This window comes from Pagrus major, chromosome 6 (genome assembly GCF_040436345.1).
Source record: "Pagrus major chromosome 6, Pma_NU_1.0".
NCBI classification, from domain to species: domain Eukaryota; kingdom Metazoa; phylum Chordata; class Actinopteri; order Spariformes; family Sparidae; genus Pagrus; species Pagrus major.
The window spans coordinates 16,430,503-16,449,947 of record NC_133220.1 but is presented as its reverse complement, the minus strand read 5'-3'; the positions used below and the strand labels follow the sequence as shown (position 1 = coordinate 16,449,947).

The following is a 19,445-nucleotide window of genomic DNA, read 5'->3' as shown; positions in this document are numbered from 1 at the left end:
ACACCAGGAGTGAGACTTAGAACTAAATCTGAACCATCTGAACCAAATGCGACTGCCTCGATGTGCATCTGGGTGATGATGTGGGTGGGTTGGGTCTTAGCTGACTGGGTCAGTGCTGGGCAGACAGGCCCATCAAGCACCAAAGAGATGCACCATGTCAGCTTTCAGGGCTTCCCAGAGGTCAGCAGACAGATGGGAATGGAAATGAGCCGGCAGAGAGCTCATTTTAATCTGGCCCCGCACAGCTGATCCAGTCATTACACTCGCCTGTTTACATGCAAACACACTTGCATACATAAAGACGCCCACATACGAGTGCAGACCAACACAGTTACCTGATACAAAGAAAAGGGTATTTCTCATTCATTCATTCACTTTTTAATAACAGCTATTACCTGACAACACACAAGCCTTTGGTCTCCGACACATACTCGACTGGTTTGCGACAGGTTTGAGGCTAATTTCATCGAGTGAGGAGAACAATGGGATGAGAAACGGCATACATTGGCCTCAGTTGAATGGCTTTAATATCCATTCCATTAAGGAGGGTCCACAGTTCTCCAGAAGCCTCGTTTACTCTCCACTCAGTCAGATGATTGATCGCATTGCCCTCACTTCTTAGGGATTTTTTTTTTTTTTTTTTACAGCTAATGCTCAGAAGTATTTGACTTTGAAGGGAGGAAAAAAAAAGTTTTTGCAATTCCAATCCTCTTTCTTGAAGATTTTCATGCTAATCAGAAAAGTTAACATTTGAATTATTACACGCAAGGTTCAACACAATGAAACGAGCCATTTGAGTTGAGCTCAAAAACTCAAATTCTCTGCGAAATTTACATTTTTTTTGCAGTGGGTCAGCGAAATAATCACTCTGGATCTGAACTAAAGAGCTGCACAAAATGGGGATGTTTTATTGGAAGCTGCAGTCGAGAGTGATGTTTGATATCTGGCCACTGTATATCCCTCCGTCCTTTATCAGACAGCCATCTGGCCAGTGGACTGGACACAAGGGCATGTGATTGGATGGTGTGAAAAGAATGGGGGAAGGCTGGGTCAGTGTCTTTGGGGAAAGGTCAGGGGTTACGGCCCTTTGACAACACATGTCAAGGCCTGGCTCACACACCCTGCATCTTCTAAATGAGAGAGTCTGCAGCCTCCTCCAGCAATCTGCCCTCATCTGCACATTAGACAAAAAGGCTAAATGACCAAATGCTGGATCTGATGCAAAACAGACACAATGGTTCGCTGCTATCATCGCCTCCTCTGATCCGGCTTCTGCTTTTGTGAGGAGGCTGTTTCTACATTCACACTTAAATCTCTCCAGCAAACTCTTCGAAAGTATTCCACAAAATAAAACTACGTCAGCAATTATCTTCTCAGCGGTGTCGTCTACCACACGTACAGTGGATGAGGTGGGAGTCTAGACAGATGATACAGGCAGAGGAGGTAACCTTCCAGGCTCGCTCTTATTAATAAAACACTCTGACATCAGAGGGAGGCTGAGGCAGACCGATAACATTGAGTTTTTGTTTCACGGGTAAGCCGAGCCAAGCGCGGTCTGCGAGCCCCCGTCCAGCCTTTCAGCAGCTTGGCCTGTCAGGCTGATGTATGGGAGAGCGCTGGTGTGCAGCTCCCCGAGGACCAGGCCTGTCTGCTAACTGGGACACAACTGACAGTGAACCACAGCAAACACGCACTGCCCCCTCCACCACGCTGCCTCCATGATGCTCAGCCCCTGAGTATATCACACACACACTGAGAGACTGTCAGCGCAGGCAGGAATCACCATTTTGAGACAATATATAACTCACAGGTGATACATCAAGACCTGCAGACCGCAGCTCGGATGAAATTAGCCACAGGTGCGCAGACAGATGTCTCTTGACTGTACAAAGATTTTGTCAGGAGTCTGTGTCCAATTTGTGGGAAAACACGACATAAATCAGCTGTGAGGGTGCTGCATTCAGGACCTTAGCATCAGGGCTGGGCAATATATCAATATTATATTGTTATTGTGATATGAGACTATATGTCATCTAAGATTTTGGATACAATTTATCATTGTATGGGTGTTGTCTTTTCCTTGTTTTAAAGTCTGCATTACAGTAAAGCGATGTCATGACTGTTTTACTGATCATTCATCAAAAATATCATTGTGTTCATATTTTATTGAAATAGTCTTCCCTACAATATCAACAATCAAGGTATTTGGTCGGAAATATTGAAGCTTTCTAAGTGTTATGAAGTGCTTTTGAGGAGATTTCAAAATATCGAGAGATATATTGTGCATCACGACGACATAGCCTAAAAATATTTTGATATTATTTTAAGGCCATATTGCACAGCCCTGCTTAGCTTAACATCTCTAAATTGAGACCCAAAACACTAAAGCTGTAATCAACTCGTTTTATCTATCACAGATAATAGCGCTGGGAAATATATAATTATTAAATCCTTATATCGTGATATGGCAGTAAAGTGATGTCATTTTCTGAAGTTACCAAACTGTTCTTTTTCTAATACTTGACTTATTGATGATTATTTATCAAAAATCTCATTGTCTTAATGTTTTTGTCAAAGAAACAATAAGTGCAATATCAAGGAATTAGGTCAAAAATATTGTGATATTTGATTTTGTCTCTCTTAATTATGTATCGTGATATAGCCTAAAATATATCGCAATATTATTTTAAAACCACATAGCCCAGTCCTGCTTAGCATGGATATAAAAGATTTTATTGCGGATTGCGATAAAAAAAAAAACGCTCACCAACTCACCCTCGTGAGTTGATTGTGGTGAATTTTCATTATTGTGATAATCGTGAATCAAGGTGATTGTGAATATCCTCACATGAATGACTTGTAAAAGCTGTCCAGCTCACTGACGTACAGTCCTATGTTGGTTTCCTGGTTTATTTTGAAATGCCTGAAGCTGTCACCATGGCTTGCGCATTGTGTCCAACAAAAACAAGGATGTCTTTCTTGTTTCCTCATCCTTTATTTGTGCGGGCCTCCTTATGATTTATGACAAATTACTGATTAAGATTCTTTGAATGTTGTGTCCACTCTGTGATACAATAAAATATTTGGTTCCCGGCAAAATGTGAGGCTAAAGTATGTCTAAGTGCAATCTGGAGATGTTTTATCGGACAGGATAATCGTGACATGAAATTTTCGTATCGTCCCGTGCCCACTGAGAACCGAAACACAGAAGAAGTAATCAACACAATCTCATCTTTCCTATCACAGATAACCTTCCTCCTGTCGTTATAGTTTCGGGCTTGTTTCTATAAGCCGACGATTTCTTGAAAGAGAGTACTGAGGTTTCCCTGTGAGACATCTCCTGGCTCCTGCTCAGACTGGAGCAGCACCATGGTGATGCATACAGAGATGTCCACTCATTAGCAGAGTCCCACACAACAGCTGCTCTGTGACGAAGGAACAGCCACCTCGTCTCCTGGCCCTTTGTCCATACTAAACATCTCTGACCCACGCATGGAGCCTGGACAGCTACACACACACACACACACACACACACACACACACACACACACACACACACACACACTCATATCTCATCCTATGCTGTCCAACCTCAACCCCTTCCCTTCCCTCTCACACACACACACATTTCCATATCCCAAACCTCATTAAACTCTTATCCCCTTCCCCACCTCGTGGCACCATAATAGGCTCCCCTGCCCCCCTCTCGCCTCTCACACTAATAAAATATATCATCAGGACTCCATTTATCATAATGCAGATGCCCTTGGGTAACCCTGTGGGGGTGTACCTGGGAGTTTGAGAGGATTGGAGGGATGCTGGGGGGTGTCAGCTGATGGTTAGAGGCTTCCCTGTCACCTCTCTCAGACATATATGAGGTGAGCCAGTATCCTCATGAGGTGTAGGGGTACAGACACAGAGAGATGCGATGTGACATATAGTTTGGTGGGGGTGGGACACAAACTATCAATCACAGAGGAGCTAATGAGAAGGAAGCCTGCTCAAAATGAATGTTAATGAATGCAGATGCTGTAGTAGGCCCGAGGCTGTTGAAATATCCACACAAACAAACAAAAAAAAGCCTCAAAGACAATAATAATAAGAAGAGGTAGACTTACTCTGCAGGGTATACTGGACCTCTTGCCTGTCAGGTCGTATTTTCCTTTCAACTCTCTCAGCAGCTGCTCCAGGTGACTCTTCTCCTCCTTGCCGGTGTAGTCCGGGTCCAAGAGCACATAAGCCCGCCAGTTGGCCGAGTCGAAGCCCCAGTGGACTGTCCGGTTCTCCAGTTTCTTGTGACTGTGGACCACAAACTTGTGAGGTGGGAACATGAGTCTGCAGTCCATGCACTGGATGCAGGCGGCGCTCGGGCCGGCGTACAGTTCCGGGACAAACAAGCCTTTACACCGACCGAAACATTCGTGGTAGACTTTGAAGCTCTTCTCGGTTCGCTCCAACTCCAGAGAGCCCAACTCCTTGTTGCAGTGAGGAGGGTAGGTACCGCCGTAGATGAGAGCGTTGCAGAGGCGCTCAGCATCCGTCTGAGTGATGAGCCCGCAGGACGGCGCCGAGAAGGGCAGGATGCCCACCACCTTGAGGATCTCCAGCTGGTCCGCCGTGCACCTGGAGCAGTAGATGTGCAGGTCGTCGCACACCGAGTTGATCTGCTGCAGGGAGAAGTCTCTCAGGACGCTGTTGAGGATCTGCGGCAGGCACAGGCGCTTCTCTCCGCCGACCACGAAGCAGGAGATGGGCTCCCGCTCCAGGACCGTCTCGCACCTCTCCGTGGAGCGGTCGGACGGGATGAAAAGTGGACCGGACATCACCGGAGGGGTCTGAGCCGGCAGGGTGAGCATCATCTCGGCCGATTTTCCATCTTTGGCGAAGAGGGAGTCCTGGTGCCACCGAGCGGAGAACGCCGCCGGTCCGCCGAGAGAGCGCATTGAACTCAGATGAAACTGCTTCAGAGTTTGCTGAAGTCCGGGATGGGGCTGGAAGCTGGTGCCCTCCATGTTGTTGCCGGCGAGAAAAGAGATTTCAAAACTCAAAATGAAAGCTGGGATTGACTTATCGGATCGGGCGTCCTCAGCATCCGGCCACACGCTCAATAACGCGCATTTCCATGTCACCGGAGAAGCTTTCCCAGCGCGTCCATTCAGAAAACTGAGGGCAGCTGAATTTTTTACAGGCTCTGTTCCTGTGAGCAGACGCAATTAAAGTCGACAACTCCTCGACTCGAAACTCGGATCATCCAACGTAAAATCACCGGGTAGAGCAGTGTTGCTTTGCGCTCCTGCGGTTTTACGCACTCCTAATGTGCGCTCGAAATATGCCTCGTCTGCTCAGTCTGGCGTACTCTCAGTCTGTCTCCACTCACTCACTCACTCACTCACTCACTCAATGTGTGAGTCTCTCTCTCTCTCTCTCTCTCTCTCTCTCTCTCTCTCTCTCTCTCTCTCTCTCGCCCTCTCTGTTTGTTTGTGTCTGGTTCAGTCATTGAATCCCAGCCAGGAATGTGACTGACTCCCCGGGCTGGCTCTTCCCTCAGCCAGCTGTTCCTCCCTCTGCTACATGGCAGCTGCACATAAAAAAAAAAGAAAAGGAAAAAAAAAAAAAAGGAAAAAAAAAAAACCCTCAGAGCCGAGGGGAGGGTGGAGCTTAGGAAAATAGAGTCGATTTGGGAAATATAAAAATAAACTTTAGTGCTTCAAATGTTTAAACATGTTTGTCTTTCTATGGAAACTTTATTTTGAACGTGTAATTATCTGTAACTGTTTATTTGTATATTTGGTTCATGAAGGTCAAACTGAAAAAGTAGAAACACGCAGTGGTGGGAGGAAACTAAGCACATTAATAGTCAAATACTGCACTTAAAAACACATTTGAGGTACTTTTAGGCTACTTTATATACTTTATACTTTAATTCCACTTCATTTAAGAGAAATACTGGACTCTTTATTCGCCCTACATTTATTTGACAACCTACAAATTAAGACTTAACATATAAAACAAATGATCTCTTTATGAAATATGTTGCAATGATTACCCAGCATCACATAAATCAGCACTACACAGTGTTGTACAAAGTAACCAGGAGTCATATTTGAGTAAAAATAAAGATATTGTGTTAAATATCACTTTAACAAACATGAAAGTCACCTATATGAAAAGTAATTCAGTAAAAATGTTAAAGTATCTGATACTAAATGTACTTAAGTATCAAAAGGTCAAGTAAAAGTAACTTACACATGTATGTATCTACTGTGTATGATCTGATACTCAGCATTTTTCTGATTATTGATAATTATCAGTGATTTTTTAAATCTGATTGACGATAAAATAATGTAAAAATGATCTGCTTTGGCTCTGATGCAGTATGTAATCTGCAAAGTAACTAGTAACTTATCAAATAAATATAGTTGAGTAAAAAGTATAATATTTGCCTCTAAAATGTACTTCAGTAAATGTACTTAGTTTCGTTCCATCACTGGTACTTCAACAGTAAAATGCTACTTATGCATCGATGCATCAGCGTTTATGGTTTTCTTATATGATTTGTAACTCTTATTGTTGGTATTTTAAGGACATTTTGGTGATAATACTTCTGTATTTTTGCTTTAGTAACATTTTCAGTTTTACTTGTAATCTACTTTTGTTGAAGAATATCATTTGAATAGTTCCTCTATAAATGAAAGCATGGAGACATTATGTTCTTTTACTTTTAAACTTTTTATCAACTTACTTCTTTTACTAATACTTTACTAATTTTACTTTTAAAGAAAATTACATTGTTGTACTTCATTATTTTCAGACTGGATACGTGTGGTTATCTGTGACCTCAGAACGACAAATTCTCACTCAAATGAAAGCTGAAGTAAAAAGTATTGATGCTCTGTGCTTTTTATTCTGTCATATTCCCATGTGTTTAAAATCATAAATAAGCACTGCTACTCGCCAAAGTAAGGTTGAGTTTGAACTGCCAAATGTTTCAAGAGTTTTAAAATTTGTAATAAAGTTTATGCCGTTTTATTTTTGTGGGGTAAAAATGCTTTTTAAATATATAGAATCTGAAATGATGAATAATTTATTTTAGTATGAGCACAGCAGACAAAGAGACGCTTTGCAAGGGAAGTCAGTCATTTAAGGGAACTTGGGATCCTGGAACCTTTTTACATTTTAACAATACAACACTGTACAATACAATACAATACAATACAATACAATAGGTGTTTACTTTTGGTCTGTAGTCCACCACTTAGTTTCCGCTTTGCCCATCTAATTAAGGGGGAAAGTTTGGGCTCCCCTGTACTATTGTATCTATGATATAAACTTTATAAACTAAGTTTTTTTTTAATACGTTCATTATCTTCCCTTTACAGAAGAGTGTATATTTCAATGGCGTTGGCATCTAAGGGTTATGTGTCACTTTCACTAAGTGAGGAGCCATCTGATATTAATAAAAAGGCTCATCAATTTACACCTCACCTCACTCATACAGTAGCAGTTATTTCACACCTTGCACAACTATTTTTGTTCTTATTCAATCTCAGCTGATAACCTGTTTAGATGCAATAACACTGGGGCAACTGTACAGCTTTACATTCATCTATGTTTTTATTTAACCTTTTTTAGCCACTGGAGGGCGCCAAATATTAACCAATGTAAGTTTAGACACATGGAAATCAATGCAATAAATAAGGTTTATCAAGAAAAGAACAAAGCATACGTCTACAGTTAGTTACAGTTTTATTAACTGCAGGTACAAAGACAATATTAATCTCTTTCACAACAAATTCAGCTCTATCAAACTTACAGCATGCGATCAAGACAAATCATCAGAAGATGGAGCGCCAACCAACCCAGAGGTAACACTTCCTTTTGCTGCTCTTGGCATCTAAGATGATCTTTGAGGAATAAACTCATTTTCAGTGACATTTTTCAACAATAATATAAAATCTTGACATGATCCTAAAAGAAAAAAAAACATTTATTTTTACCAAATATTTCAAGATAGTTTAAATGTACAAACATTTTTAAAAGTCCTACGCAACAATGCATGTTTAGTCTTTTATGCCAGATTCCTTACCAGAATGTTCAGTAGTTCTGGTTTTACTGGCACAAGGTATAAATGTTCCCAGTGTTTCCAGTACACATTGTTATTTTCAAGAACCACTTTGTTGAACACAATAGATTTTAAAAAACAGCTTACAAAAAAAAACCTCACAAACAAACAGCTGATACGTCATATATTTGGCCTCAGTGCATTTTCTTCAGTTACAAATCCCAAAAAGATTGTTGAACATCTATTGATATTTTTATATTATAATATGTAATACCACTTTAAATCTCCCAGGTAATTAGTTTCCCTTTTCCCCCTTTAAAACACAACATATTTCTTATATCTCCATAATTAATTCAACAACTAATCAGAACCAACATACAGCAACAATAATTATTCCTGCTAAGGTGAAAAACATACTGAAGGAGTTAAAGAGATCAGGCTGTCCTATGTTTGATATAAGTTATGACAATGCTTAAAACAAAAAGCAGATCCTTTCACACAGACTTATTTATGCGTTACAACTGAATAAATATGCCGATCACAAGCTCCCGTGATGAAGATTCTCTTGAAATATTCTCATTTCTGCACGGCCTCCATCGGGCTGCTCGCAGCATCATTTAACCTACTTAACACCAACCTTGAAAGTGGGTTCTCAGAAGTGTTTTCATTAGTCCATTTAACACGGGGATATTTTTATTCATCTGGAACAGAGACACTACCCGGCTGTAACTCAGGCATCTTATTGTCATACTGCGGCGGTGGAGTGATGGGCTCGATGGTCACTGGATTCTGTGTGGGGGTGCGGATTTGGAGGCGGAAGTCCTTCAGGTGCAGTTTGTCTGACTTGATCCTCCTCACCCGGAGGGGCCGCAGTAAGCGGCTGGCCCGGCTGGTGCTACGGCCGGGCAGGCTCGGGTTTGATCTCAGGCCAGGTGGGTCGGCCTGGGGCTCTGCGGTGGGTTGAGTGGGAGCTGGTGTCTGATCGTTCAGAGGGGTGTCCTCAGTGGGGTTGTTGGTGGGCTCTGCTCCCTCGTTTTCCACAGCAGCTATGATGTCCTCGTAGGACGGCAGCTGGGAGGTGCTTTGGCGAAGGTTGCTGTTGCGGACAGGGTAGTCGCCGGTGCCGACGACCTCCTCGTAGCTCGGCACAGTGAATGTGGTCGGGTCTACAGCTCTGCAAAAGAATGCAGAAGAACCTCAGTGAAAAAGTGCAGAGTAACACAAGACGGAAACTGCTGTACAGTTTCCCTACTGTAATCTATAACTACAGTTTATCACTGTACAAATATTACAGTATTGTGCTGTATAGAATGTATGTAGATAGATAGATAGATATAGATATATATAACAGTACCTTACTGTACAAAATTTGTGCATAGCCACAGTTTGACTGTGCAGGTACGGGTGAGGGAAGTTTTCAATAATATTCAGTTCAACAAAAAAATACTGCAGAGCCATGATGAAGTCCTAATGGGTGAAACATGTTGGCTTTTTTTAATGATTTAGCCACAACAATAAAGTCGATATATTAAATAATATTTGATATTTAATTCCTCATATTTTCCTTTTTGGGGTGCCTGAATTGCCATTAGAATCACCCTTTTTTCTCCTGTTTTCCAAGAGGACCCGACACAATTTTTGCCTGCATTGTGTTAAATAGAGCAGCCAGTCATCTTCTCTTTCTTCTCTCCTCTCCCACGCTGCGGGGATTCAACAGTAAACAGCAAGAGATAGAAATTCAGTTTGTTCCAAAGTTCTGTTTCTCAAACCTGTCCCGAGTAAACCCTCTTCCCAAGCAAATCAATACAGGATCTCTGGCAATATCATCACTTCAGTTCATCCCCCATGAGTAAACCCTGTTCTCAAAGAAGTCAAAGCGTCTCTGAAGCATCTGCAACGCTGTCAAGTTTCCTTTGGCACCAGTGAGCTGTTTGTCTTCGTGCACATGGGATACGTTTCTGGTGGTGCAGCTGCAGGCTGCTGGTAGCTAGCTGTGTTGTCTTTAAAGTTTTGTTTTTTTTTGATAAAAATCGAGTTAATTTCAATCGATTTGCAATTTAGTACCGTAAATCATGACACCCCAATAGTTTAACATCCAGCAGATACTGAACAACGTGACCGTTCATTTTTCAAACGGGTGTTTTTTTTATTTTGAAGCATTATACAACTTTTCAGTCTTTAGTTGCCCCTGAACTAACTTATTTGAAACGTGTTGCTGGCATCAACTTCTGAATAAGCACGTCGAGGATTTGCAAATTATCACATTCTGTTTCATTTTTGTTTGTTGTTTTAATCAGGGCTGTACATAAATCAAACAAGCCCAATGATAACTGGTGCAGTCTGTGTGTTGCTTTTACATTCAATTGTTCCTAGGTCGGTTTAGGAGGGAATGCTACTACCAGATGCCACCTAAGTAAAGATTTTTCAAATCCTAAATGAATACTCTTGAACTGTTTTTTATGTTAAGCACTTGGAGTTGCATTTGATGTATGGCTGATGCTATATAAATCAAAGTTTGTTTGATTGATTAATTGATTGAAAGTGGCTTAATATATTCCAGAATGACAACAGCTGAGAAAAATTATAAAACAGATGAAAAGTGATGACTCACGATTCTGCCTCCTGCCCCGCCACATGGTCCATGAGCAGGCCTCCTGCTGCCGCTGGCTGGTTACTTCTGTTGCGTGCGTTCCTCTTGTTCCTCACGCCTAGGCAAATTGATAAAAGCAACAAGGCTGCTCCGACTCCAACCAGCACCATCGCCACTGTCGAAGACCTTGTGGTGTCTGTGCCGCCGCCGTCGTCATTATCATCGGCCCCCAATGTGGTGGAGTTGCCTGAGTTGTTCTCTCCATCCATTGGTATCACAGTCCACACGATCATGACAATACCCAGGGCGACGAGTCCCACTCCCAGAGCGCACAGGGCATAGTGAGCGCCCGAGCCGGTGCCCTCTGAGCTGGAGGATCTGTTGGGACGGTCGCTGCCGCCACATAAACCCCGACTGGAACACATCCCCGCAGGACAAACTGCAACAGACACATACAGCGAGAAAAGACCATAAATAAGGAGACAAGAAGGCAGTCGACAACTCTTGTGGTGAATAGATGGCTCGAAAACAGTGAGTTGTGCTTCCAAGACTAAGGGAATTAAAAGGTAGTTACAATTATATTTTAGGTTTAATATAACCAATAAATAAATAAATAAATAAAATCATCAGCTAATGCTTCAATAGAGCCTCATGGAGGTTCAGGCGGGCATAGAAGCAGACTTATTATCAAATGTAGCACTGTCACTACAGATTATTTAAAATTATTCTGGCAATTATTTTCTTGTGTAACTGATTAGTTTCGTGTCTGTAAAATGGCTATTACAGTTTCGTAACAGTCCAAAACAGGATTTTTGGGTCAACTGTTGACAATGGATGGGATGTTTGATCAGCTCTCTGTCCTGAAGATGGATATCTTTCAATGTCTATGTTAGCTTAAAGAGTTTTGTATCAAAAACAAACTCCACAGTAGACCAGTTCACCAGAAGCTGTCATCTCTGGTAAGCGGAGAAAGACACGTCGCTACACGTTCACGTTCCGATTGGAATTTTGTTTGTTTGTGGCTGTTTATTCTAATTGAGGTGTATATACGGATCATTTCTATTCTGCTTTTAAATCAACTGTAATCTGATTATGAGGCTCCATCAAACGCAGCTACTGTTTGTGGCAAAAAAAAAAAAAACAGGTCTTTTTCTAACCGTAACCAAGTGTCTTGTGTGCCTAAACCTAACCAGACCATAAGCACAGCTTTGTCACAACATAAACTTGAAAAGTGAACATAAGGAAAAATAAAGTTGCAACAAATCCGTGGTTTGCAGAAACGTACATTTCCGACATTTATTCTCGTCATTGGGTTGCTTTATAGTCACATGGTTACCTGGACCAAGGACCTCTCTCAAACACTACAAAGTCCATATAAAAATATGATAATCATTGTATCTGTGTATATGTACATACATTTCAATCTGTTCAACAGACAGCACACTTCCTGTCACACCACTGCTTCACTCCCTTCACCTCTCAGCCTCCATCTGTGTTACAGCATTTATTTTACAGCATGAGAATCCATGTGTGAGCAGAGCCACGTGGCCAAACTATGAGGCATTTTATTGCTGCAAAAATCTCAATGCAAGTGTCCTGATTGACCTTCTGCATCATCTACCTTACTTTACGGTTTCTATATTCTCAACACTGAAAAAAAAAAGAGGCCAGAATCTGCCAAATTTCTGAGTGACAGTAATGAGACAGCAGGGAAACACGTTATCAAGAATAAAACGTCACGTGTGGTGAGAAAACAGGTTTGGAGATGTGCAGTGGAAGGTCGACATGTCTTAACATGATAAACACGAAGCTGAGAGACAGTATCATTGAGAGGAATGACTCACACTCAAAGGAATGGAGCGACACAAAAATGATCATGTTAATGATGATGGTATTTTACCAGCACGACTGCAATATATGCAAACATATTACTCAGTGTTCGTTGTGAAATATACAGTACAGTGAATCACACAGGAACAGATTGTGATTTAGATAAATTATAAAAGACTGTTAGAGAGGTGGTGAGTCAGCGCTGCTTACTTGTTGATCTATCACTTTTTAATTAAAGGTGGACCGGAGGTGTTCCTGCTACTGTGTCTCCATTTTCATAATATCTATACGCACTTTATTAGATACATTTATCCAGAAATTCTTCAGTAAAACAGTGGATTAAGACCCTTTTTTCTCCTTGTCACCCTTTAAAAAAGGTGTCATTTGTAGAATATTTGCTGCTCTATCATTGGTTATTTGGGACCTCGGATCACAGCTGCCTGATAATGAACACGACTCAACTGGGACTGAACACAGCCTCCAAGACTGACAGATGTCAGTTTGAAGACGGGGGATACAGTATGGAGGGGATTTACAACGGCTATGACCAGGACTTTGACATCAGCGGCGACGAGAGGACACGGGACCTGTGCAGTGGGAGAGGAGCGAGAGCGTCGCGGACATCAGTAGTGGGTAAAAACAGCATGTAGGGCCAGACTATTTTCACGTGAGGATTTATTTTGACCAAACCAGAGGTGATTGCGGGTGAGGTGAAAAACAAACCATGACTGCTTTGGTGAGTTTTATTTTGTTTATGTTGAGTTTGACGGAGGGTTGTTTTATGATGAGTTAATGAGGTAATTAAGCTCGTCTTAGTTTGGTAAAAAGAAAGAAACTTGAATTCAGAAAGTGTCCAGTTTTATCTTTTTCTGTTTGGTAAAAAGTAGGTGTAAAATTATTTCATTTCTTGACATTTTGTGAGATTATTTTGTTTATTTATTAAACTAAAAGTTGCTGAATCTACCTCAAAGTGATAGAACTTTATTTATTTGAATAATATCTAGAAGCCTGGAGAGTAAACTATCTAGTGCTGCTCCATACAAAAGTGAAATGAGAGTCCGAAAATACAAATCATTTTGTGGAGTAGAAATACGATTTTTGGAGGTCCTGACCCACCAGTGGCATTGCAGATCGCCTCAAGTGAAATGTGCTCTACTGTTGGATAAACTAAAGCCAATGTCAAGTGTTTGGAAAGATGTGCAAAAAATGATCTCCTGCAGGAAGTCTCTGTTAAAATACAGAAAAAAAACAGTAGACTGTGGCCATAAAAGCCCTGCATCTGGTCAACACCTGGACAGCAACAGGGTTGAGGTTGCACTGCTGTGTGTACTGCAACCACTCACTTTACCTTCAGCGAGGCAGAGTGGATCCATAATCATGTTGTTTAAATTAAAGTCTGGCTCAGCAACAGGCAACATTTTCCTCTCCGTAACTATCCACTGTTTGCTGTCATATGCACATGCAGCTGTCATCCAGCCAATGAGCCTCAATGTTTGAAGAGCTGTGTGCCCTGAGACGCCCTCCTGCATCTGTATGACTTACTGAGCTGTTAGGTAAACACTCGACTGTGGGCGTCATTTTAAGACGCTTGTTCAAAATTTTAAAATGCTAATAAATGTTTCAATGAAGTTGTCCTTTACCAATAACTGTGAGTCTTTTTGTAATACTGGCCTGAAGTGGTTAAAGAAGTAACTCACCGGTGAGAAGATGGCCCTTGCCCTTGCATAAAACTGGGCTGACGGTGCCATCGAAGCAAATATTTTTGATTGGCGTTACATGACGGTGAAAACAGAGAGAAAGCGCTGTGGTGTTTCTTTTTGCTGAAAAGATACAAAACCTAATACAACCAGAATGCACTGCGCCACACCGGACTAATACACACTTCCACTGATGGGTGACATGCTGCAAGTTGGACGGTGCTTGCCATACAGGAAACTGTATGTAACAGACAATACTGCACTACATCTAAACAGTACACTAAAATCTGTTTTTGAAAACATTTAAGGAGAGAAAGACAATGAACAGAATCGTTGTTCGTATTTGATCAGCTCAGCCTGTGTTCGATCAGAGTTTTTCAGCCTCCTTTTTCACAGTACAGAAACAATATGCTGTGATTTAGTCTGTTGAATATGCTGTTGATGACTGTATCGCAGTGCATTTCCTGGTGATACTGAAGCAGCCGTTTCCTCTTTTGACTTTGATTCCCACAGTTGAGCTTTTGCTAATTTAAAGGCTTATTGACAGTAAACGCTGGCCCACACACTGAGTCTGTACATGCCTGAAAGATCTTCAAGTAACTGAATAAATACAGCAGTGCAAGATCATAATTCGATGCCATCAGCTGTCAACATTCAGTGGACTCATATTGTAATGATATGATGGCATCATGTTATTATTTCACAACAACAGTTCAAGCAGACCGGCAGTGAAAACTACAAAAATAAGTTATCTGGGACGTAAAAAAAACTCAACTCCAGAGCTGCGGAAAGTTTCAGCATCATCAGTTCAATGAGAAAACTTAATCTGCTGACACGGTGTACACATGTTGCAGTTTCCTTTCATTTGTTTTTATTTCTTTATTTTTTACCTCTAAGGGTTGTTTCACTGAGATTAATTCCTGGAGTTTATTTGACTTATTCTAGGTGTGATATTAAAGGATGAGTTCACCCAAAAATGAAATTTTTTAATCATCATCTAATCGCCATAATGCCGATTGAAAGTCTGATGAAGTTTAGTAGTCGAACTTCTCAGCAAAACAGTGCTACAGCATTGAACAACTGCAGTAGATGGGGACTTGTTTTAAAAAGATAAAAAAATAACCGGAAAAAAACATAAAATGGCTTCTTACAGCTCATCCAGCGTAATCCGATTCGCTAGATGCTCAGAGATACACAATCGATTTGTAAAGATGTTTATTGCACGCCTTTTGATAAAAGCCGAAATCTTCACTGTAGCTGCTAAGCTAAAAGCGTTAGCATGCATCCCGTCTAAAGTGGCCAAACAAGCTTGACCAGGCATCAAGGGTGCGAATTACATCTTCTCAAATCACAATGCGATCTCGGGGCGTTCAGAGACTTTTCTCAGTTTTTTGACACAAGTTCCCATCTACGCTGTTTTGCTGTGAAGCTCCAGAAATGTTTCGTGGATTACGAAACTTCACCTGTTTTTCAATGAGCATGAGGTCGAGTAGATGACGACTGAGTTTTCATTTGTGAGTGAACTCGTCCTTTAAGCTGTACAATACACTGTGGTAATTAATATAGTTTAAGTAATATTGATTCCACTTTATTGTGCCGGCCTATTTCAGAAATTAACCATTATTTTTACTCCAATCCATACCCTTCATTATCATTCACAGCACTTTTATTAATATCATTGTTTAAGTGCAACATGTGCATTGCTTCATCATGTCTCCATGTATCCACAGTGACCCCATCAAGAAAACAGGGTTACAGGAAATCTAATTGAAACTGATTTTAAGGTTTATTTTGCAAACATGTCATATTGTGATATATTAATATTGGGAAAATGTTCTGGTTAATACTGTGATGTTCATTTCAGCCGTGCTACCCAGCGTTAACACACCTGCTAATGATATAGGGAAGCACCAATCTGATACAGTATTGGGGTCAGAGCCATGTTTATGAAATGGATCAAACACACCACTACACACTACCAATCCCAGTTGTGGAGACATTTCCACAGTCATCTCCTTGTAAGGCGCACATTTTTACTTTTTTCCTCTTTGACACCATTGTGCTTTTGTAATTTATTGTCCTAAATGTCCCGCCTTTCAGCTGGACCCTAATCAAGTTTGAATAAGAATCAGCTCTGACACATTTCTTGGTCAATGTCTTCATAAAATTCTGCTATCAGCCACATTCATTAAGTGATGTTGGGCCGCCGACAGTCTTTAGTGCGACAGCGATCTCCTGCCTCAGGTTAACTTAAATAAAAAATGATTCCGATGACACAGATTTTAAATGTGTCAGATCAGTATCAGTAGATTCCTCTTGATGAGGTACTGAAACAAGTATGGAGGAGAGCAAACAGTTGGATCAGTGCATCTCTACTTAGGTACACCTGGTTTAATCTCAGACATAAAACAGGATACGATTGATTTATTTTATTGCAAAATTCTGCCATTTAGGTGCCTGTTTTCATCACACATAAAGCCGATGTGCTGCACATGACTGGCTTGCGGTATGTATAGAACCACATGCTCTGTATTAGCATCATTATCAAGCCAAAGCCTGGTGACAGCCAAGTATCAAGCTTTTGATTTCTGTGATTCTGCATGTTGACCTTCTGCTTTACTAACGGCTGCCTTTCTTCTTGTGCATTAAAGGAGCACTGAGGAGTTCTCTTACAACCAAACAAACTTGTTTACATTTAGCATTTCTTACCAATAAATTGCATTGTGTGTGTCCTCGAGGTGTTTTCTGCCTTTTCAGAGCTCATCTTCTGAGCATTTTAAAGCTGCATTGCTTACATTCTTACCAGCTAGGTCGTCTTCTTCGCTGCCTTTGTTGGCACGTTGCTACACTTCTTTACACATTTCCACCAACAACTTTCCGTCAGCATAATGGTATGAAACCTTCAACAGGACTGTTTATAATGTCACATCTGCCTGTGTGCCTTTGTGCACATACATACAAACAAAATGAAGAGCCACTAGTAATGAGAAGAAAAAAAAGGCGCTACTAGAGTAGAGTGTAAAAGGGGAAATACATGAATATATAATAATAATTAAAAACAATATTCCAGCAAAAACCAGAATACGATTGGACACTATTTTATTAACAATTACATTAAAAAAGAGAAATGTTGCTTCATCAGATCTGCTTTGACAGATAAATAGTACATTTGAGGAAATGCAAAGGGAAACTAACACAGAAACACACCAGTCATTTACCTAGGGATACTTCAGTGTTTCACTTGATTGTTTATTCCATAACATATCTGAGTTTGTATTTTGTGTTTTGTGAATATTTTTTATTTAATGCCACACATTTAATTGGACTTTTATTGCATAGCCATGTGCATGCATATAGGCACCCATATCTCAATATCCCTAACTAATGGTGAGTGGCGTAAACATGTTGTCCTAAATAAATTAAAACAAAAAGTGGAAAAGTAAATAAATAGCCGAATTATTACAAAAAGGTAAATAAAAGCAGGAATAACAATTTATGTCACATTTCTATAAATTAATCAATGCCAACTTTTATTTTCTATATTACTTTTGGTGCATTCACCGGCTTATTTATGTCTTTCTCCTTCCTTTATTGTTGATTTGGGGAGTTTCGGTCCGCCATAGGACATGGGTGTGTCCTGTTTGACATCAGTACACGTCCTGCATTACAAAAAAAAGTTGTCTCTCCTGTTGTAATGACGGGTCTAATTGCTGTTTCTAACAGGATATTAAACGGGTAACATTCACTGCTAATCCATTTAAATATTATGGTGTAATAGTGTTTTTAAAGCGCGCTCGTGTGTCCGTCCAACTCTTTGACCGTGTGTGAAGTAGACGGAGCTGAGAGGAGGACATGTCCACCTCACAGGAGCCTCATGAGGACTCATCCACACACAGCTCCCATTAAAAACACCTCATGCAGACACATTTATGAGCCGTTCACGAGTTCATACTGATACTGGTGAGAAGGTGATCTGGAAGAAGGCCTTACCTTTTCACCGCTCAGTGCTCAGGGACTTCCCTCTTCATCGGTGAGTTACCTGAATCACGCAGGTGTTTTCAGAAAGGTCTCAGGGAGGAAGAGGAAGGAGACATAGACGCAGCGGGTTGAGTCACACTTCTGTTCTTTAAAGTCGCGCAAACTTTGTGTTTTCCTGCGATGTTTATCGCTGCAGATATGAAAATGTAGTTAAGAGGAACTTTGTTCAACCTGCAGCCGCAGCGACACCTCGTCCTCCTGCCTGGAGAGAGTGACCGCCACCTGCTTCCGCTGGGTCCTAGCGCCGCGCAGGTACACTTCCTCTGAGGGCTGGGACACACCCGGAACAGATTAATACGATGGATCAATAATTAATATATCAAGATAAAACATAGCTCGCGTTGTAGTTAACGAGTTTTAAGTAGCCATAAAACGAGAAGAGATTTTAAAAACCTCAATTTATTTACATCTAAAAGCTCTAAATAAAAGTTAATAATAATAATAATAATAATAATAATAATAATAATAATAATAATAACAATAATAATAACAACTTGTATTAGGGAATACAAATTCTGATATTGATATATCGGGCAGAATACCCACATTTTTTGCAACAATCCCTCAAAAATGGTTATCAAACGTGTGTAATGGAGGCAAGATGTTTTCCAGTTTGACAATAAACCTTATTGTCTGAAATAACATTTGTGCACTGAAACAGTAAACTTCACTGGGAATTGAAAAATTAAACTTAAATTAAAATTAAACTAAAAAAAAAAGTAGCTTTTTCTGAATTATGTCTTTACTGCATATCGGACAACATAAACGCTGATACCAATCTGTCTGTGATAGGCCAATATCGGCCGATAACATTGGCCAACTGAGGTATCAGTCGGGCTGTATTATTCTTATTCTTATTATTCTTATTATTCTTATTATGATGTATATACTTATAATTATTGCTGTAACAAGGAAGTCAAGGATGTGAGTATTCTGTCTTTTATTTTCTCTATTAATCAGTTTGGCCAGTGAAATATCAGAAAACTGCCAAAAAAGAAATAGTCCAGAGCCTAACATCATCAAATTGCTTGTTTTGTTTGAAAAACACTTAAAACTTAAAGAAATTCGGTTTATTACCACTAAGACAAAGAAATGCAGGAAAAACCTCACAGCTGAGAAGCTGGAACCAGGTCATAATTTATATTTTTGCTGGAAAAAATGTCTTAAACTGCATTAATTTGCAATAGTCACATTGCATTTCACCTCTAATGACTGTGTACAGTAGCTA

The 19,445-nt window shown here is 40.5% G+C and overlaps 2 protein-coding genes across 2 annotated transcripts in view; both read right to left on the bottom strand.

The window, feature by feature from the left end:
• Window positions 1-5,106, bottom strand: part of skib (v-ski avian sarcoma viral oncogene homolog b) — a 33,698-nt gene extending 28,592 nt beyond the window's left edge. Inside the window, exon 1 of the mRNA XM_073469302.1 lies at window positions 4,119-5,106. Coding sequence (XP_073325403.1) covers window positions 4,119-5,012 — 894 coding nt within the window. The 5' untranslated portion in view covers window positions 5,013-5,106. The remainder of the gene's footprint in view (window positions 1-4,118) is intronic.
• A 2,623-nt stretch (window positions 5,107-7,729) lies between these two features.
• On the bottom strand, window positions 7,730-18,427 carry tmem51b (transmembrane protein 51b). The gene is made up of 3 exons (XM_073468691.1): window positions 18,170-18,427; window positions 10,674-11,091; window positions 7,730-9,236 (listed from the first exon to the last, which is right to left on the bottom strand). The coding sequence occupies exons 2-3, from the start codon at window positions 11,075-11,077 to the stop codon at window positions 8,756-8,758; spliced, it is 885 nt and encodes a 294-aa protein (XP_073324792.1). The 5' UTR covers window positions 11,078-11,091; window positions 18,170-18,427; the 3' UTR covers window positions 7,730-8,755.
• Between the last annotated feature and the right edge of the window lie 1,018 nt (window positions 18,428-19,445).